The sequence below is a fragment of the Megalops cyprinoides genome, chromosome 3, assembly GCF_013368585.1.
Source record: "Megalops cyprinoides isolate fMegCyp1 chromosome 3, fMegCyp1.pri, whole genome shotgun sequence".
In the NCBI taxonomy this organism is placed as follows: Eukaryota; Metazoa; Chordata; class Actinopteri; order Elopiformes; family Megalopidae; genus Megalops; species Megalops cyprinoides.
The window spans coordinates 35225512-35245062 of record NC_050585.1 but is presented as its reverse complement, the minus strand read 5'-3'; the positions used below and the strand labels follow the sequence as shown (position 1 = coordinate 35245062).

Below are 19551 nucleotides of genomic sequence, written 5' to 3'. Positions count from 1 at the left end.
GTAAAAACTGATAATGTAATCACAACATTACAAAACTTATTACCTATTATTTATCAAGAACAGGTCTAGTTGTCATATAATCTGAATGGGTTTTCCATATATTTTAAAACTCATCTTTGCTCTTTCTAATATTACTATAGATCTTTTTAAGACGAGGATAACTGGAAAGTTAATTTAACAAATGAAAGAAAGAGGGAGAGCTTGATGATTGTATTTTTAAGTCTTAACTTTGAGTGTAATTGACACTTTGAATATAACGCATATGACTTTGGGTCTGTCACTGTCTAAAGCAGTAAATGTGTTTATGTGCTCAGTACATGCTGTGTTGAATCTTGCATAAACACTACAGATTAATTGCAGGGTAGTTGCAGGTTGATTACATTTCAGCATGGCGACCTTGTCATATGATGTCAGTGAGACTCCTTTCTTTATAGGGAATGCTTTCTTTATGCAGTACTGGTCATGTAGCCCTGTTTCTGTCCCCTAAGCCTCAATATATTTAATTATTGTACAAAATTCAAGCATTTTGTACCATAACTGAATGCGTAAATATACTGTAAGAATTTAATTTTAATGTCTTTTCAGGCACAATTTGAATTCCATGAATTGTCACTTTCTTTTCCTGAAATGGGAAATTAAATATGATTTAAAAAAAAACTTGTTTACTTGCATCCATTTTTATCTATTAGGCTATATGCTTGGAATCTTTATTGGAGCACAGGTGCAACACTCTTGACCAAGGAACTTTCAGCTTTATTCAGCTCAGCTATCCCACCCTTGTAAATGTAAAAAAAAAGTAAAAATGAACGTGATCCTAGAATAGGATATCTGGGAAGCAAATGAGTGATGATAACGCACTGTCTGGAAAGAAGTCACCAGTGTGTTTGCATCAGTCAGTTGGGAGCATGGGGGGATGGATTTGTCATTAACAAGATCCACTGTGGTTTATTTTAATGATAGTCTGACAAAGTTACTCAGATTGTAATTAATCTTCTGAGACTCATGGAGCCACCAGCCAGTTAATGTTTATTAGACACCTCACCTTTCACTAACAAAGTGTGTCGATAATGGTGTCTCTAGATATTTGATCCCCGCCTAACTTGCGTCACGGTGTTAAGGTGGTGTAATCTTTCTACAGATAACTGAAACGTTAATATATCATATGGAACAACATCACTCCTTTCCCTTTAGGTTTCCTGTTCTTGCTATGTGTAAGCACTGTAAATGCTTTTAAGATAACAATGAAATCAAAAACATGATGTATTTGCCTTTGTTTTTACACTAAATATCTCCATGAATATATTACCTAAACAAAACTGTTAAAATACACCTTGTTGTGTTTATATTTAACAGCCTTTACTCACCACCAAAATCATATATTTCAATTTAATTATTAAGGATTTAATCAATAGAATACTAACATAACCTCGTTCTAATTTCACATTTTATCTTTTTTGATTTCCACATGAATTGTAATTGTGATAATCATCTTTCTCTTTTCATTTTTAGTAAGTATGTTCACTTGTGCAGATACAGGCCTTTGGCGGTTTTCATCCAACTCTCACAGCAAGGAGACAGGAGAGTTGACCCATGACCTTATGTGTTTCCCACAGCCTCCAGGAAAACACAATCTCTGTAAACCTGTACTCTACCTCATGCTTTATATTTAAACACAACCCCTGTTTGAGGGTACCATAGAAGGACAGAATTTCAACCTGTGAGTTTGTTTCCTTTTACCAGTGTCCTCCCTGCTACCCCACACTGCTGGCCATTAACTGTATATCACTGATACTTTACAAAGGTCATCTATTTCTATGGCTGAGTATCCCTTTCTGCTGTTAATACAGTCAATCTCACACACACTGCAGTAACAAGCAGGAGCAACAACTACAGTTTACAGTAAGGTAGTGAAAACAGATGTCACTGCTCCTTGTATGCTAATGAGTGTGTGTGACCAAGAGCCTGACAAGATCCCCTCTTTAATGAATGCATTCACTGTGAATGACTGCAAAAAACATGCCACCTGAAAAAATGGACAGGGCTCCTACATTAGTACAACTGTTGCCTCAGGTTGGCAGGAGTCTTGCCGGGCTTTGAAATGAAAGTGAATTTTGTTCCATGTACACATGGGGAGTGTCCTCCCTCCAGTCATACCCGAGTGTGTGAACCAGCACTGTTTACTGCAGTTTGTTATTGTGCTCGTCACGCCAAAAAACTTGTACGAACTGCTCCCGTCTCTGTCCTTCCCCATCTCTCTGTCAGTCTGTTTCTGCCTCTTTCATCTGTGTCTTGCTCTCCTTGTGGTGTATTAGCAGTGCATGCCCTCAGGGAGAGCTGCAAAAGGCCAAACCTGTGGAACAGGGGGAGGGCAGCCGGTCACACTCTGCAGCCCCTGGGCATATCAGAGAATTGACTAATACATGTGTATGTACACCCCAGGAGGGAAATTCCTTTTGGGCTGCTCTTTAATTCCTCTAATTTAATTGTACCTCGGCCATCCATGGTGGATAGAGGCCACTGAGGCTATTAATTTCAGGGAAACCCAGGACCCAGGATCTGTCTGAGGTGAATCTAATTGACTACTCAAACAACCACTGATATCAAATTAAAGGCAAACACATTTCTGTCAGAACATGAATATTTCCTGAGTAGAAATATGAAGCTTGAATATTATATGGTATGGATCATTTCTGCAATTCTGCAGAATTCATACCTATTTACCAGTGTACCATAGAGAGGGCTGTAAAAATATTGTCCTATACAGAATTTGTGAAAGAGTGAATAAACGATACAGTATATCCTGTAGGATTTCAGAAGGAACAATTTAGTCCTAAGGAAAATCCAGCCGCTGTACTCTAGGACTATATGTGGTATTTCAGGGCTGCACAAAAGAGTAACTTCTCTGGATTTTTACATCCCATAAAACTCAAGTTCATAGTGAATGTCAAAGTTTAAAGGAGTTTCTGACTTTCCTTCTCTTCTGGCCACTGAAGTCAGGGGAGTAATTAACTGGACCTAATTAAGTGTTTCCCATCCCTAGGTAACTTTTGTTCCATTTGCAGTTAATGCACCAACATGACTGAGGTGTTGATCTGTTACCCCACATCCCTTCGTTGTGGCAACCAGGCCTGACACTGACTCACAAGTCTTCATAATGGAACAACAGTGAACTCCCAATTGAGCACCCCCTCTAAGAAGTCTTTTTTTGCCTCTCTCTCTTTGTGTATTAGGGCTGCTGATGCAACCCAGCCTCATAGCTTGAACCCACTCTTGGCATTGTTCACTGAAACAGCACCTTCTGATACTGAAAAATATTGCTGTTGAGCCCTGCTCAGCTATATGATCTCTGGCTATGGCTGCTTGAGAGCATGGAATTATGTTTAAACTTGTAACCTGTCACAGTATATGATTACTGGTGTCAGGCATCATTTATCTACTTATTTGTTATTTTGTTTTGTATTATTTGTATTATTATTTATTTATTCTTGCTTATTTTTAATAACATAGAATGACTCTGTGTGATTTAAGTATTAACTCACTGTGCAAAATTTTCTCCTGACAATGCCAAGCATCATCTTCAGTGTGGTTTCCAATATATGAGACTATATTTAACTGAATTAAAAAAAGGTTTGTGTATTATTATTTTTTGCATTCCACCCCCCTCCCCCCTTTTCACCCAACTTTTTTTTAGCAGCCGCTTTTTTAGTAGCATCTTACTTAAGCTTGTCACCACTGCAATGACAAACACTGAACCACTCAGAGGTGCAGGGCAAGGCACATGCAACCCAAACCCTAGAGTAACTCATCGGTTCCCTACTAATTCCAAGGATGCTGAGAGCTAAGTGAAGAGGGGAGCCTGGCTGACAACCTCACACCTTTTCCCAGTGAGACAAAGCCAGTTTGTTCCATCGATATGGGCTCCCCGTCATTGTTAACCAATGACATGGCTGGTTATGAACCCTGGGCCATAGGACTCAGCATGTATTTGGAAGAAGTGATTTTACAGCATGAGCCCTGGTCAATATTTCAAAACATTACTTTTTTCCTCTTTTAAAAAGTGTACATTACTGGATTAAATAGCACATCACATTGCATAATAATTTTGATTGAAAAGGAAATGCAGTTCCATGGATAAAATGTTTTTTTCTAAGTTTAGTGATTCTGCTTTTTAAGACCCAACACCCACACCCTGCAAGACTCCTCTGTGTTCCTAAATCTTATTTAACCCAGACATATCCCAGGGTTATATCAAGGTAATACCTGGGAAATGTGAGCAAGATAGTGGGCATACTGGGAGATAGAAATTCCTTGGAAATCCCTGATTTCATCATCCTTAATTTGTCTGAAGACACAAGAAAATAGTAACATAATATTAACAGCAGTAGGGATCAGCAGAAAACAAAACTAAAAATTTGATTTAATCAGTCAGCCATATCTTCAAAGGTTTATAATATGTTGTATACATTGGATTAGATTATTCAGTTATTGGCTCATATAAATGAATGAGCAGTGAAAGCAAACCCAAATGCATTTAGTATTATTTCATAATCAATATGTGTATATGTTTTAAATACATGAAACATTGCTGTGATTTTTACATTAAATGAAACCATCAACAATTACATGAAGAAATATCAGACAGACAAGCCAGTGAATTTCCTCAGAAGACACCGTTCACATTAATACACAAAACATAGTTTACATCATATCACAATTATACAGCGAAAGATCATCCTCCAGGAGACAAACATGTCCTCTGACCCCTCACTTCTTTGACTCTTTTGGCAAGACTGGGGATTTGAAAAGCCTGAAGACGCTGGTGCGAATTTCTTTCGTGACGATTCCGTAAATGATCGGGTTGACGGCCGGAGGGATGATGACGAACAGTATGGCACAGAACTTCTTGGCGTTGGGACTCACCTCCTCGAACCTCTGGGTCACGATTATGAGCACGGTGGCGAACTCGAAAAGGACGTAGACCGCCAGGTGGGTGGCGCACGTCTGTATTGCCTTGCTTTTGCTGTTCTTTTCCCGCTTCACTAAGCACGCGATGAGGATTTTGATGTAGGAGAAGGCGATGACTAAGAACGATCCAGTGCTCAGGAACCAGGTCATACACAACCCGTAGATGTTGTTGATAGGGGTGGGCACACAGGCCAGGCTCAGTATCGACCGGTTGCTGCAGTAAACGTGCAGGATTAAGGTGCCGCACAGCGGGGTCCCGATGTTCAGCATGAACAGCACTGCCACCAGGCCTATTGCGATGAACCAAGCGAGAATGCACAGCCCGGCCAGCCTCCATGCGGTCATGATGGTGTGGTAACGCAGTGGCTCGCAGATAGCGATGTATCTATCGTACGCCATGGCCGAGAGAATGGTGGGAGCTGCCGAGCCGTACGTGTGCACGGTGAAGGCTTGGGAATAAGCAGCAACATACGAGATGGTTTTATCCCCTGTCAAGAAGTCAGACATCAGTCTGGTCATGACGGCTGTGCCCCCGAGTAGATCGCAGACTGCTAAGTTGCAGACCATGACATACATGGGTTTGTGGAGTTTTTTATCGGCCACGATCACCATGAACACGGTTCCGTTTCCAATGATCATCACCATGTACACAAGCAGCGAAACCACAAAGAGGGGGTAGCCCTCGTCCGTGGCTACAACAAAACCTTGTAAAGTGAAAACAATTGGTTGTTCCAAAGGCACGTAAGATAAGTTCGTCATCTTTTTCAGACCCTGAAAACAATAATAGAGAAACACATTTGATTTTAGTTACAATATATGCTTTAGTGTAATATTCTAGACTGTATTACAACAGTGTTTATACAGTAGTCTGTAATAACAGCTATCAGCTTCTCAAACTATTTCAGCACTGTAAATGTAACTGACAATCTTTGATTCTGCTCGGAGAAGATTAAAAACAAAGTTATACCTGTCTCTGACAAAGGAGGGCAGTTTTGTCTTCCTTGTGGGTTGCAAAGATTTATATTGCATATGCTGTCTTATCCCTGATATGATTATCATCATCACGTGTTTTGAGGACAAGGGACTGCAGTCCATTGGGTTGGTGAATGATGTAATGTAGATGCAAATACATGTACATGTGTCAATGGATTCTCTTTTGTCGCATGACACCAGGCCACAGATGCACTGGCCATTCTGAATCTTTGATTAACATTGTGACATACCTGTTTTCTGGAAATTTCTATGAATGATGTTTATTGTAAGGAAATAGCTTCCTCACAATATACTCATCAGACACCCTTATCTGGGGGAGTTTACACAGATTACAATTTTCACATATTATCTATTCAACTGGATTTAAAGTGAGACAATTCAGATAAAGTGCCTGGCAGTGCCCCGCCCTCAAGCTTTGGGTTACAAACCTAAACTACCACTTTTTCTGAATGGACCTCAGAAGGGACCTTTACTCAGAGGCACACCTGTCAAATATGTTGTGCAAGTGAGGCAGGGACCAGTTCCAGAGAAGCATAGCAGCACATTGCTGTAATTACAAACAAAATCACTAAGCCATCTTGAGAATAAGTGCAATATGATTGAAGAGAAACTAAGTAATCTGGTAAAAAAAAAATTAGCAAGAGGTCGAATTCTGTTGTGTAATAATCACATGATTGTTACTGTATTTTTTTTTTGCCTTGGTTAGTTTCATGAGTGCCTTTTGACTGCTATTTAGTCAGTAATTTAGGCAATGCCCTCTCCAAGGGCTGCTTGTTCATTAGCTGAGCAGCTCCATCGTACAGACTAAGCCATAAAAGCCTCAGTCATACAAAAAGTCAATTGAGGTAGGCCACTGCGGAAGGCCCTGTCACATCACTATCCCATATTGTGGTCGTTTATTAACTTCATAAACGATGTGCATCGATTCATATCCACAACATGTAGAAATCTTTCTTCAGGGTATGTGCTGGAATTGCACAGTCCTTCTGTTGCCCCAAAAGCTCAGAAATAATTAAAAATAAAATGGCTAACAATATTATCTTTTGTAAGTACTTAATTTGTGAACTAGCTGCAACTGACTAGCTGCTTAGCTAGGCAATTAAATTACATTGCAAATTAAATTAATTAATCAGTTTTAAATTAATGGTGAGCAATAAGACATTTAAACATGCATTTTAATTTGACTTTTTTCCTTGGTATTGTAGTAGTCCCGCATGCTTAATATCCCAAAAAAATCTAGCTGGTGTGGACTACAGTAATTATGGAGTGACTGGAGTAATTCTGTAGGTCACTCTGTGGAAAAAAGAAACATTGTTAATGTAATGACTACTATTAAATGACATTTGTTGTTATTTTTGGCAGTTAGACATAGGTAGGACTTAGGCCTTTGTGTTGCAAATTAGCTGATAAAAATGCAGCTGATAATTTCATGGCTTGTGCATTAGACTTCTTCAGAGTTCTAGACCCAGCTGTGATGTTGCTGTTATACGCTGGTGAAGGTGTTTACCTTGGTGTCTCAAGTGAACATCTGGCTAAAATCAAAATGCGTTACATAATATGTAAGATGTAATAAACATCTATGTAAACTGCATTGGATAATGGTGCTTGTTAATAAAGTACTTGCCTGGGAGACTGGGGATATAGGGACAAGCAAGGAATTAAGATAAGAATTTACTTCATCCACAGCCTGCCACGGTACGCCTGAATCTGATCATCTATTTTCTTTTTTTTTATCACAGAAACACTACATTGAGTTGTGCCTGTTTTATCTACCTGTGGCCTGCAACACTTTCACCTGCCTCTTTTTCCTCCTCTTGGATATACCCCAAGGTAATAATTACAAATGATCCTCTGGACATTGATAATACTGTGACAACAGAAAGCATATGATGACAGTGTAAGAAAAAGAACAGGCAAAACCTCAGGCGCAAATCAGGTGATTGCTGGCTGTGTGAAGACTGATGTCATTTAGGCCACTCAAGGGAGAGAGTTCTCTGTTAAAATGAGGCATCATCAAAGAGGGAACACTGAGAGGAGCAATGAGAGCGTTGTGACTTCATCGCAGGTAGGTGATGTAGCATTTTACCAGAATGGTGATGCTTCAGACTGCCCCTGTCTGCAATATCATGAAATTGTTTTTTGAACTAAATAAATTAAAGGAAATACTTAGAGCAAACATGTTAGTAAACCAGCCAGTGTTAGTGTAGGCGGTGTTACACACAAATGGAATCTAATAAGGAATATCATGTTTTTTTTTTTTTTTTTTTTGTTTTATGTTTATTAATGCCATTAGACCACGGTGTTAGAAGACCACTTTTCTCAGCATTCCAAAACCTAGGCATGTATGTTAGGGCATGGTGAATCTTACATTGCAGAAAAAAATCAGGCAGGTAAACAGATGTAACTTTGAATACCTACCACTAAATTAACTTTAAAAAGACATCCCACTATGCTGCTTTATCTTAATTTAGCACTGCAGAACCAAAAATACTGTCAATTGATATGTATCTATGTATTTTAGTTCCTTTTGCCACTGTCTGTCAGTCATTTTTGTCAGTTTTAAATGACCAAGAAATTGACAATTAGGTTTGTTCTTTTCCTAGAATTCTGCTGAATATTTTGTTTTGTCTCTGTAAAGGCTGGTATCTTAGAAAATCATAGTAATCATCATCATCATCATATCTATAATCATAATGATAGATTTAACTATTGTAAAGTAGTGCAAATTACTTTGAAAACTGTTAATATTTTCTGGCTGCATTAAAAAAAAATCCAGCACCAATACTTTAAAAAAATATTCATGTAGTCTTATGAATTTCACTTATAGTATTCATTTCATTTATTATGATTTGACTCTTGTGAGATCATATATTTTACTTCTATGTTATATCTCTCTATATGTGACTTAACAAAAAAACAGGTGGTTGTCTGCGGCATGGTATAGCTTGCAGGCTAGCTAATTGTTCTTTTTATCTCAATAACATTAGCTGTGATTCCAGTCATAGCAGCTTGCTAGCTAGGATGTGTAGTTTTATTGCTAAATTGTAAGCATAAAACAAACAAGAAACCCAACATTTTCAGCAAAAAGAAACGTTACATTACACAGTACATTAGTTTGCCAATAGAGGACTAGCTACAAACAGAAAATGATTTGTTATAACTAACTAGCAAAGTAGCTAGTAGCAAGATTTTGAATCAAGTGAACAACACTATCACCATAGCAAGAACAGCTGCTGTAGATGAAATCAGCATTAATTATTTGTTTCTTTTGTGTAGTCAAAAAAAAAACCAAAAGCAGTTAAAAAATATCATTAGCAGCATTTACAAGGCAGAGAATGTGAAAATTCTCAACACAGTTTGTTCCATATCCCCCGGAGACAATTCACCAATGGATGTACTGACGGGAGCTATATGAAGGGCTAATAAACAAATTATTTAGGTAATATATGATATAAATATGTACTCACAGCTGTATCAAAAAGAATCAAAGCCTAAAAGTGGTGATATTGTGGAGGTTAGGTGGAGTGTGGATGTTTTGTGGAGGCAAAACCTATATATGTACTGTTTCCTATCTGATGTCTACATATGGTTTTCTTTTTCCCAGCCTTACAAAATTCAAGACCACAATGGATAACATCACCTACAACAGTCCCATCCTGCATATAGAGGCTTTTGATCTGCCCCCTAAGCTTATATATCCAGTGTTTTTCATTTTGTTTTTCTTCTACCTGATCATAATGATCACTAATATAGGAGTCATCCTTCTCATCTCCAGCGACAGGAACTTGCAGCAGCCCATGTACTTGTTATTCTGCAATTTGTCCTTCAATGACATTCTGGGGAACACAGTGCTTCTACCTCGTCTGATGTCAGACGTTGTCTCATCTGATAGGTCCATTACTTATGTTGAGTGTGTATCTCAGGCCTTCTTTAGCCACATCTTTGGTACATCTGCACACACAATATTGATTATCATGGCCTTTGATAGGTATGTGGCCATATGTCACCCACTGAGATACACTTCAATAATGACCCCTGGCATGGTGGTGAAGCTGTCTCTGTACTCTTGGGGTGCAGCAGTAGTACTGGTGTCAGTCCTGCTAGGCCTCACTATTCGGCTCACGCGTTGCAGGTCAATTATTCAGAATGCCTACTGTGACAATGCATCCTTGTTCAAGCTCTCATGCCAGGATGTGACCATCAATAATATTTATGGGTTGGCATTTACTGTGGTTCTGTTTGGCTCCTCAATGGGAAGCATCGCCATTACCTATATCCGAATAGTTACCATATGCATCACCAAAAAAAGCAAGGAGCTGAACAGCAAGGCCCTGCAGACATGTGCCACTCATTTGGTCCTGTACATGATTATGTTGTGGTCTGGCTTTTTAGTCATTATGTCGCACCGCCTTCAGATTCACACAGATTATCGAAAACTGGCATCTGTATTGTTTCACATTGTTCCAGCAAACTTGAACCCTATCATTTATGCTGCACAAACAAAAGAACTGAAAAACAGGATTGCCCAACTATTTAATTCAAAAGCAACACCAGCATGATACATTTTATCTTTCTGAATTTCTTATATACATGTGCACATCTTGATATGCACAAAATGTTGGAAGCAAACTGAATTATGTTGTTTATGTCATGACTCATTTTCAAATTATTAAAGCAATTGCTCTGTACATTTGTCTGTCCTTTGAGAATTGCTTGACCATTTCATGATTACTACTGAAGCGCTACTGAAATTCACACCATAATGAAAACAGCATACAATTTTGATTGTACTTAAGTAAGCCTTTTCCCTAGCTCTCATGCCCAGTTAGATAAAGCACACCTGCACCTAATTAGCAGTTTGTGCATCTGCAGCCCTGCCACCCTCCCTTACTCCCTCAGGTAAGGTTCCAGTTGCTAACCATGCTAACAAGTACATCATTGCATAAGCTGGAGGAGAGTCAAGGCAGTGTCAAAGATATTTTGGTAGCAATTAATCATTTTCAATTGAAATAGAGTTCTGTCCGTGTAAAGATGGCAGGAATCCAGAGCAGTGATAGTGGTCATGAAGTAACACCACAGAGTTGCTGAGGTGGTCATGGGCACATGAGGTTTCTTCTGAAGTTGTATTTCCATATGTTTCAAACACATGAATGATATACTGGGCTGAAATAAGAGAAGAAACATGTTTTCTCTTGCTTAACCTCATCCTGAACCCCCTTGCATAAAGCTTGGCAGTATGTATAAGTTTTGCTATTCTTTTTGGCAGAGTCTGCTGAGCTGGCTGGCATAAGTAGGCCTACGTTTTTAGTCGGAAAATCCCTCCTCACCAATGATACCCAACCAGTGATTAATTGGTGTGGGAATATAGGTATCAACAACTCCTACTCTTCGCATCCATCTGATTGCACAACCTTCAGTGAGATCTGTTGATAATAACTGCACACGGCACACGATTCACAACACACATAAGTACATACAGTCGTTCTGTGGTGAAGTGAAGCAGGAGGAGACTTACCTTCACCACCCAGTGTGCAGCATCTGCCTACTGCATGAGGTGCGGTAGCCATTCTGTGCCAGAGTCCCCACACATCTGCTGACGTGGATAAGGGGTGAATTGTGTAGCCAAATATCCTGTATCCTGTATATACATATATACTATTTCATCTGCTAAATATTGCTTTGCATAAAATCTATCATTATCTACTTATTCATCTCATATTTAGTATATTGCTCAGAACTTTAAGTGTTTTCTTGGCCATAGCTCAGTTTCATTCCTTTGGCCTGAAAGTCTTAAGGTTGCCTGCCACCTCTCATTAAAAATGTTCATTTTATGGATCATTTCAGTCTAACCCGGACAAGTTCATGTCTACTGGTGCTTCCCAGTCTTGCTTCCTGTATTTATCATGTAATATAGACAACTGCAGGAGTGCCTTACCTCAAATGCTTCCTGTAAAGGTTGAAAGGGTAATTGTGGACATATCCAACTTTCCAAACAAGAGGAACTATGTTTGTGCATTGGCTAATGCTCTTGTGGTATGTTTTTAGGAAAACAGAAAGTACTTGTGGGAAACTTCTGCTGGCAACAAAACAGAGCCAGTCAAAAAGCAGAAATACTTAGGTATCACATATTCTCTACGTGATAATGGCAAATGTAGACTGCTTAATACTGCAGATGTTTTCAGATGACTTTCATAGTCTTTTATTTTTAGTTTCATCTTACTTTCATGATGGTGGCATGGTTTAATCACTGAGTTCTGGTGTTCTGGTTTATTATTACTGAGTAGCACTCACCAACTGCACATGTTGGATATGGTCATGTCAATATAACGAGAAACAAAAAGGGGGATGGGGTTGTCTCTGACCCCACACTGTCTGGATGTAATTAGGCGGTCTTTAGGGAATTGATACATTCCTCCAGCATCACAGCCTATGAAGCTCTCCACATTCCTTACATGGATGGTGTATGTATATGTGATTGTGAATGGGTGAAGTGGGACTATAGAAGGCTGTTCCTGCATTTTTTATTCTTTTTTTTTTCAGCTGCTGTCGATCCTTTCCGCTGTCACAGGCCAGCAGCCTTACTGACAAATACTTGCACGACTGATGCTGATCACTAATCAGCTCAGGTGTTACTTGTTGGCTTCATTAGGCTTGTTAAAAAAGACAGCCCTCTTTAATTCTAGTGCCTGTATCGAGGGCCGCAGGCAAAACATTGCCTCAATGCTGTCAGAGGTCCCAGACTTGCCTGTTTAGTTGCTTTGCCATTTAGTTGGCTGTGTGTGGTTTCACTTAGTTTATGAAAAAGCAAAGTTGCTTGTTTTTCTTACCCCATTTCCTTAAATGTCTACTGGCCACATCAATACTATGAATGTTGTGTTCTTGCCCAAACATTGCCTGGCACAGTGGCCACCCTTGCCATGCTGCCTCTCTATGTATGTGTGTAAAAATATTTGTTGTAAACACTATTTTCATGCTACCCATATTAACCTACTATATCCCCATGTGTTCTTTACCACCAATCACTCATCTGTTTGCATAAATCATACACAGCCTCATGTACAGTGTTGCCTGAGAAAGACCAGTGTGATTCAAATTGCAACCATATGGGTTAGGTACTTATCCTCTGTTACGTATAAGCACAGTAGAGATTTTTATTGCTGTGTCATCAAGAATTGAACTAAGCATTGAACTAATCAATGCAAATCTTTTGTTGCTAGTATGTATTATACTATATTGTGCATTGTTTTACTTAGGAACATAACACATTTTACATTCTCCTACCACGCACAAGTTACCCTCACAGGAAATCTACCATCCTGATGAGTCCAAGGTGTAAATCTTCAACCCAGTACTTCAACCCACTGTGACTTATGTATTCCTTGTTATCTTTTGGAAACATGTCCAACAGAAAGGCCTACAGTGGGGCTTTAACCACAGTGCATTGTGTCTCCTCCAAATGAAGCAATGGCCTCACTTATTTCAAAATTGCTGCTCTTTGAGCATAGAAAAACAAAAAGCTCAGCACTGTAGCAGTTACATAGATGTTTACCTCATCTTCCTGTGGTGTGGGTTTATGCTGAGCATTCCTAATTGCTTTCCTGTTTACACAGACAGCAGGAAAGTGGAATCCATTTAGTTTCATAATATTTCAGTCAATGTGAGCCCTAGTATTTAGTGTCTGCGACCTCAAGAAATAAAAGAGGGTACTATGTATATTTACCTATGTTGAATATTTAATAGTAAGTCATTGAATATAACTTTATAACAGGGTTTGGTGAAAGTTTATAATATTGCTATTATTTATTCATTGACAATGTTTGGAATAAATTTTTTAGCTTGGTGGCTGTGAAGTTTGTGGGAGGGGCACATTTGACTTGGAGTGAAAAGATGTAGGTCTCTCACTAGGGTCAGAGTTTTCAATCCTCTTCTTTGAGCCTAAATGCTGTAGTGTAACAGGGTAATGTCATGCGAACTGCTTTTAGCTCATATCTTAGAAGTGAGCTCTTACTCTGTTTAGCTCTTCAGATTACTTTTTAGCCCAGTTGACTACACTCAGTGACCCATGTGAAAAGCCGAATTTAATTAATTAGATAAGTATAGTTACCCCCGGCATTAGTAACTGTTGTGTTGAAGGATATACAACAATCTATTCATGTCAGGTGATGAAAGGGACTGCTCTAGCATCCTCTAGTGTGTATATTTTGCAATGACACCATACATTTGAGGCACTGCTTTTAGGACAAAGCTTTATTGTGAAACATTTTTAATGGGATCAACAAAGAACTTCTAACATAAATGAATTTTTACCTTCATGTAGTTTACCACAGATTTTAAAATGAGTTTTATCTCTGAACTAAGGTACATTGAATATTATTTTAAAGAACTGGTTCCTAACAACACAATAGTTTTTCTTACAAAAAATGTTGCTTTGCCTTTTAAAATATTTACTACAAGCACCAGTCCTATCATTTGTTTATTTGTTAAGTTTATTTTTTCTTACTATTGTATGCCAATAAGTATTCAAGATAACCTTCTCTAACTGTCCGCTGAAAAACAAAACTCAGATAACATGGTTTAATTTGCAATATGCACTGTATTTTATTATACATTTTCATGAGAACTGTAATTTCTGTAATTTATAAGGGCTGTATTTCAAGTTGCACTTAGATGAAAATTTGTTAATATAAGTGAACATTTGTTAAAATAATGACCCAATGTGTCCTTTAAAACCCACATATTTGGCAACAATATAAATATACCACTGTCACCATGTACAGTATTTGTTTTGCAACAAAGAGAGAGAGTCCAATACATGTAATTAGATGAACATAAGATGAAGTACTATACACAGGTCAACTCTTACAAGCATTACATCTTCAAATTGCGACATTACAAATATTACCTATTGCTCATGAAATCACAAGCATATTTGTTTCAGTTTTTATTAATTTCATTGAATCACATACCTGACCATGCCAGCAGTCTTACATAAAGGTACAATGGTGAGATGTCTGTGCTTGTGATGAATGCATGCTCACCACCTCAGATCAACTTAAAGTAGTTATTATCTTTTTTGCCTGAGGTGAGACAGCCCTTCGCCTGCACAATACTCTCCGTACAGCGTCTCTCAGCTCCTTGTTGCGCAGGCTGTAGATCATGGGGTTCAGCAGTGGGGTCAGGGCCGAGTAGAGCACAGCCACAATGATGCGCACGTCTGAGGAGAAATTCCCTACCCGGTAGGAGATGTAGACGAAAGAGGCAGAGACGTAGGATATGGAGACCACGGTGAGGTGGGCCGCGCAGGTGGTGAAGGCCTTGCGCCTGCTCTCCGAGGAGCCCATCCTGACGATGGAGACACCGATAACCACGTAGGAGGACAGGATCAGCGTGAGCGTGGTCAGGAGGGCGAAGACTGCACTAGACAAGGACAGCCTGCTAATAAAACTTATGTCATCACAAGCCAGCTTCATCACAGAGGAGGGGTCACAGAAGCAATGCTGCACATGTTTGGGCCCACAGAAGGGCAGCATGCTGGTCATGGAGATGGTGGGGAGGGTGCAGAGCATTCCAAAGCCCCAGGCACCAAAGATGAGGAGCACGCGCACTTTCCTGGTCATGATGGCCGTGTATCGCAGTGGGTTGCAGATGGCCACGTAACGGTCGAACGCCATCACAGTCAGCAGGGCCCTCCCTGTCACCGCCATGGAGATGAACCAGTACATCTGCAGGAAGCAGCCCGACGTAGAGATGGTTTTGATCTCTGTCAGGAAGCCCGACAGCATGTTGGGGATGGTCACTGACGTGTACACGATGTCCACGAAGGACAGGTTGTGGAGAAAGAAGTACATGGGAGAGTTCAGCTTGGAGTCTGTCCTCACCAGGTATATGATCATGAGATTCCCCCCCAAAATGGTCATGTAGGCCAGCAGAAAAACAACAAACATGATCACATGCTTGTCCCTGAACTCTGACAGTCCCACAATTATAAACTCTGAGACAGGCTGAGATGTGTTCATACTGTGATACAGCCAACGCACTGTTCTGCAGAGAGACAGAGATAGAGACATACCATAACTACAAACCATTTGAAAACTGTGTAGCCTATGTCTTTTTAGACTGTATTTCACAATGTCTCCCCTTGTAGGGAGGAGCAAACTCATGCAGTTTGTTCCTTTGACTTCATCATTTCAGTCAGCATACAAGTACATTTGTAAAACAAGTCAATTCATCAATTAAAATGCTTCACCGCTATTCAATGTAAATTATAGGAATAAATTCAGGAAAATATTTTGTTCCTCTTTGTGGTTATTACTTACACATCATTATTAGCTTGGTGGCCACATTTAAACATTTTCTAACACTTACTTAAAATGTGTTTAATACAAGCCACATAAATGCCTAAGCTTCTGTATATTATTTATTTAGGGGAAGCAGATCAGACCACTTTGATTACATTCAACATACCTACATTTTTCACATTTTTTTTTTTTTTACATTTTAGTCCAGCATTTTTTTGGATTTGCAAGTGAAATACATCTTACAATTGCCATATAAGCAATGGAATAAAATGTGAAGTCACATTTTATAGGAATAGCAATTTACATTTCAAAGCCAACATGCTAATAATAATGTAACTGTGATAATTAATGATTCTTACGATAATTATTACAGATCTCATCACTCATCAGCTGTATGAACCATAATTCACATATAATTGAGATGGGTCCTGGTAAAACTGGAATCGCTACTTCTTATTTTTTTTTACTTCATACATTACTTCATATACCATAAAAGACTTAAAACTGAAAAGTAATAACAAGCACACTTCATAATATTAAATTGGTGTTTAGCCTTTAACATCTTGATTTAGCACAGATCAACACAGGTTTTTAAGATCAATACCAAAAAACATTATGTAACATATACAAAGAATATAAATGAAATTTTGTCATTTATCTATGCATTTATAAAGTTTCTGTTAATTTAGAACATTTTACACTGAAAGTTTACTGTTATTTGTAAAATAAATTAACATACTGATAATTTGCCATAAGAGTCTGAAACCCTGAAATTGCTTACCAGTGGGAGTGATGGTGTCTTCGTATAATACTGAAGAGTGCGAAGGTCTTAAATAGAAATTATTGGGTTCATTTCAATAGTAGATTCTGTTTTGCTACAGGATGCAGAATGCCAAAGGGATTTTTCGCCTTTTGTGTCAATTAAAAAGTTTTCCTTGGCAATTAAAGAAGTGTGACTTTCTTAAATTCCCAGGGAGTAAATGTTTGTCATCCACAGAACCTGCATTACGTAACATTCCTGCCTCATTATTAGCTTGGCAATTTAGTTCATTTTGTTATGGTTACGGTATGTGTCTTCCGCCTCTGTGCAATTAGTCGCTCATAACTGATGATTATTACAGCGAACGAAACAAATGGTTATTCAGAGTGAATGTGTGTATGTGTGTACTGTCTATATTTCATAGCAGATTTTATTTTAATTCAACAGTGACAGTGGCGTTATCTTTATTGCACACATTACGATTTGGAAATTTTCCCCCATTTCCCCCCAAGTCTTTTCTCCCCACCTCATCTGGTATGTAATGGCTGCTGTTGTTCATTAAAGTGGAGGTTATTCTGTAACTCAGTATTGGCAAAGGTTAGGTTCCGTCTACCTGTAACTCAAAATATATGTAGAGTATATATGGAACTGTATAAGGCTACAGATGTTTACAAAACAATTAAAGCTTAAAGAGTAGATGAGCTGAAACCAAATATGGAATGGGAAGATGAGAAATTCCAAGGGGATCCATTTTTTCATTTGAATGCTGACTGTCAAACAGCATATTGATAGATTGAGAAGCAGGAATTGAAATTGTTTTTTTTGTTTTTTTTAGGAGTAAATCATCTTTTTCAGTCTAGATGAGGAAAGGCCTGTGTAGGGTGCTTTTTGTGTATTATTTTATGGGGGTGTTATTTATATATAAGCAGCAGCCAGTGCACTAAAGATTCTGGACTCAGCATATTGTGGAAGAATCAGATTTATAACAAATTCGAGACTGCTATCCACCACTGTCAACAACATCATAAAATGGAGTTCTGTCCACCGGGAGGCAAAAATATCTGCATTTTTGTGGAGAAAGTTATTATTCGATTATACCCTTTATATCTTAAATATATCTGAACAGATCATCTCAGAATTATGGTATGCATTCACAGGCATTGTTATTGTTTATTGTTTCTAGGGTCAGAACAGAAATGGGAAAACAGTCTTTTACTTATAATGCTTCTTGGTTGTGAAACACTTATACTTTGATTGCTTTGATATATACTTTGTACTGTATATATACTTTGATTAGATGAAAATGATTCACGGTCAGATTTTCAGATCTGAATAGAAAAAAAATTAGGCCACCTGTACTTGTTTTTAAGGCAGACACTGAGTAATAACTTATGTTCATTTGTCGTTTTGTTTGAGCATTGTCTGCATTGTGATTGGATGTTGTAAGCATTGCCGTGTAATACACTCACCCTGCTGACTCCCTTTCCGTGACTCTCTCAAAAAAGAGGTTCGTAACCTCAAGAGACATCCTGGTTAAATAAATGTGGGTAAATAATAAAGTAAGTAAATAGTGATTGGTCCATTTGTTTGTTCGCAGTGAAATAGCCAAATGCATAATCATTCCCACTACCAAAGCTGAAAAGGCTGCAAAAAACAGAATCAGCATCTTACTCTGTGTTCTGTAATTGATTATTCAAAGTGAATCTTATACTCCTCTGCTCAGCATGAGGAAACCTCTTGCCAATCAGGCAGTCTGCAAATAGTTTAACTCCACCTGTGGGAACATGGGGGGAAACATGGGGGGGTTTATTCAGTTAACACAATTCCAATGACACTCAGGCCTGAGCTGAAGCACAGTGGATACAGGAAAGAGAGAGATGTTGGGCTGAGAAACATTTTATACTGAGATACATGAGTCAAACCTAGAGAGCCTTTTCGTGGACTTGAAAGCAATCAAGTCTAACCCAGTACATTCTATTTAAATGTATTCAATCTGAATCATTCTAGTGGTTTATTATCATTGTAAGATACAAATGAATTCTGCAAGAGTATCATTTTTCTCAATTAGACACCTGCATTGCAAAACTCCAGAGGCAGACTTTGGTAATATGTAAAATCTGTGCTGTACTAATAAGCCTGAGTGCTTTGGGATGTAGGAGTATCAGATTTAGGAATGCAGTCCTGCAAGAATTCCACTGTAATACCTCAGGGCACAAATACAGGTCCCTCACATGGTAATACAACTGCAAATTCTGTGTTGCCTCTCGCCTGTATTGAATTAGGAGTCCACAAAGAAGCATCATATTTTTTACAAAGCAATAAAACTGCTAAAATTATTTCTTGGTCCCATATCCACTGTGGGACCAGAAGCAGAGAGGACAAATGTTGCAGGGGTCACTGTCAATTTCAACTGATATCTTACTGAGCTTTTCCGTAAAAATATATATGGCCTGATACATCCCTCATAGCCACCTGAATATGCTTTGAACTTTTATATTGAGATTCTAAAAAGGATTTATGTGCAGGGATGTCTAA

At 38.6% G+C, this 19551-nt stretch overlaps 3 protein-coding genes across 3 annotated transcripts; 1 reads left to right on the top strand and 2 right to left on the bottom strand.

Annotated features, from left to right (window-relative positions):
* Nucleotides 1-4764: 4764 nt before the first annotated feature.
* On the bottom strand, nt 4765-5724 carry LOC118774494 (olfactory receptor 52K2-like). The gene has a single exon (XM_036523837.1). The coding sequence runs from the start codon at nt 5722-5724 to the stop codon at nt 4765-4767; it is 960 nt and encodes a 319-aa protein (XP_036379730.1).
* A 3860-nt stretch (nt 5725-9584) lies between these two features.
* LOC118774493 (olfactory receptor 867-like) lies at nt 9585-10517 on the top strand. Its single transcript, XM_036523836.1, has one exon. It carries the CDS (start codon nt 9585-9587, stop codon nt 10515-10517), a length of 933 nt encoding a protein of 310 aa, XP_036379729.1.
* A 4488-nt stretch (nt 10518-15005) lies between these two features.
* On the bottom strand, nt 15006-15974 carry LOC118775729 (olfactory receptor 5AN1-like). The gene has a single exon (XM_036525783.1). It carries the CDS (start codon nt 15972-15974, stop codon nt 15006-15008), a length of 969 nt encoding a protein of 322 aa, XP_036381676.1.
* Between the last annotated feature and the right edge of the window lie 3577 nt (nt 15975-19551).

What these genes read in the sequence shown, in the direction of transcription:
- LOC118774494 (XM_036523837.1), bottom strand. Translation starts at nt 5,724, where the DNA reads ATGACGAACTTATCTTACGTGCCTTTGGAACAACCAATTGTTTTCACT.
- LOC118774493 (XM_036523836.1), top strand. Translation starts at nt 9,585, where the DNA reads ATGGATAACATCACCTACAACAGTCCCATCCTGCATATAGAGGCTTTT.
- LOC118775729 (XM_036525783.1), bottom strand. Translation starts at nt 15,974, where the DNA reads ATGAACACATCTCAGCCTGTCTCAGAGTTTATAATTGTGGGACTGTCA.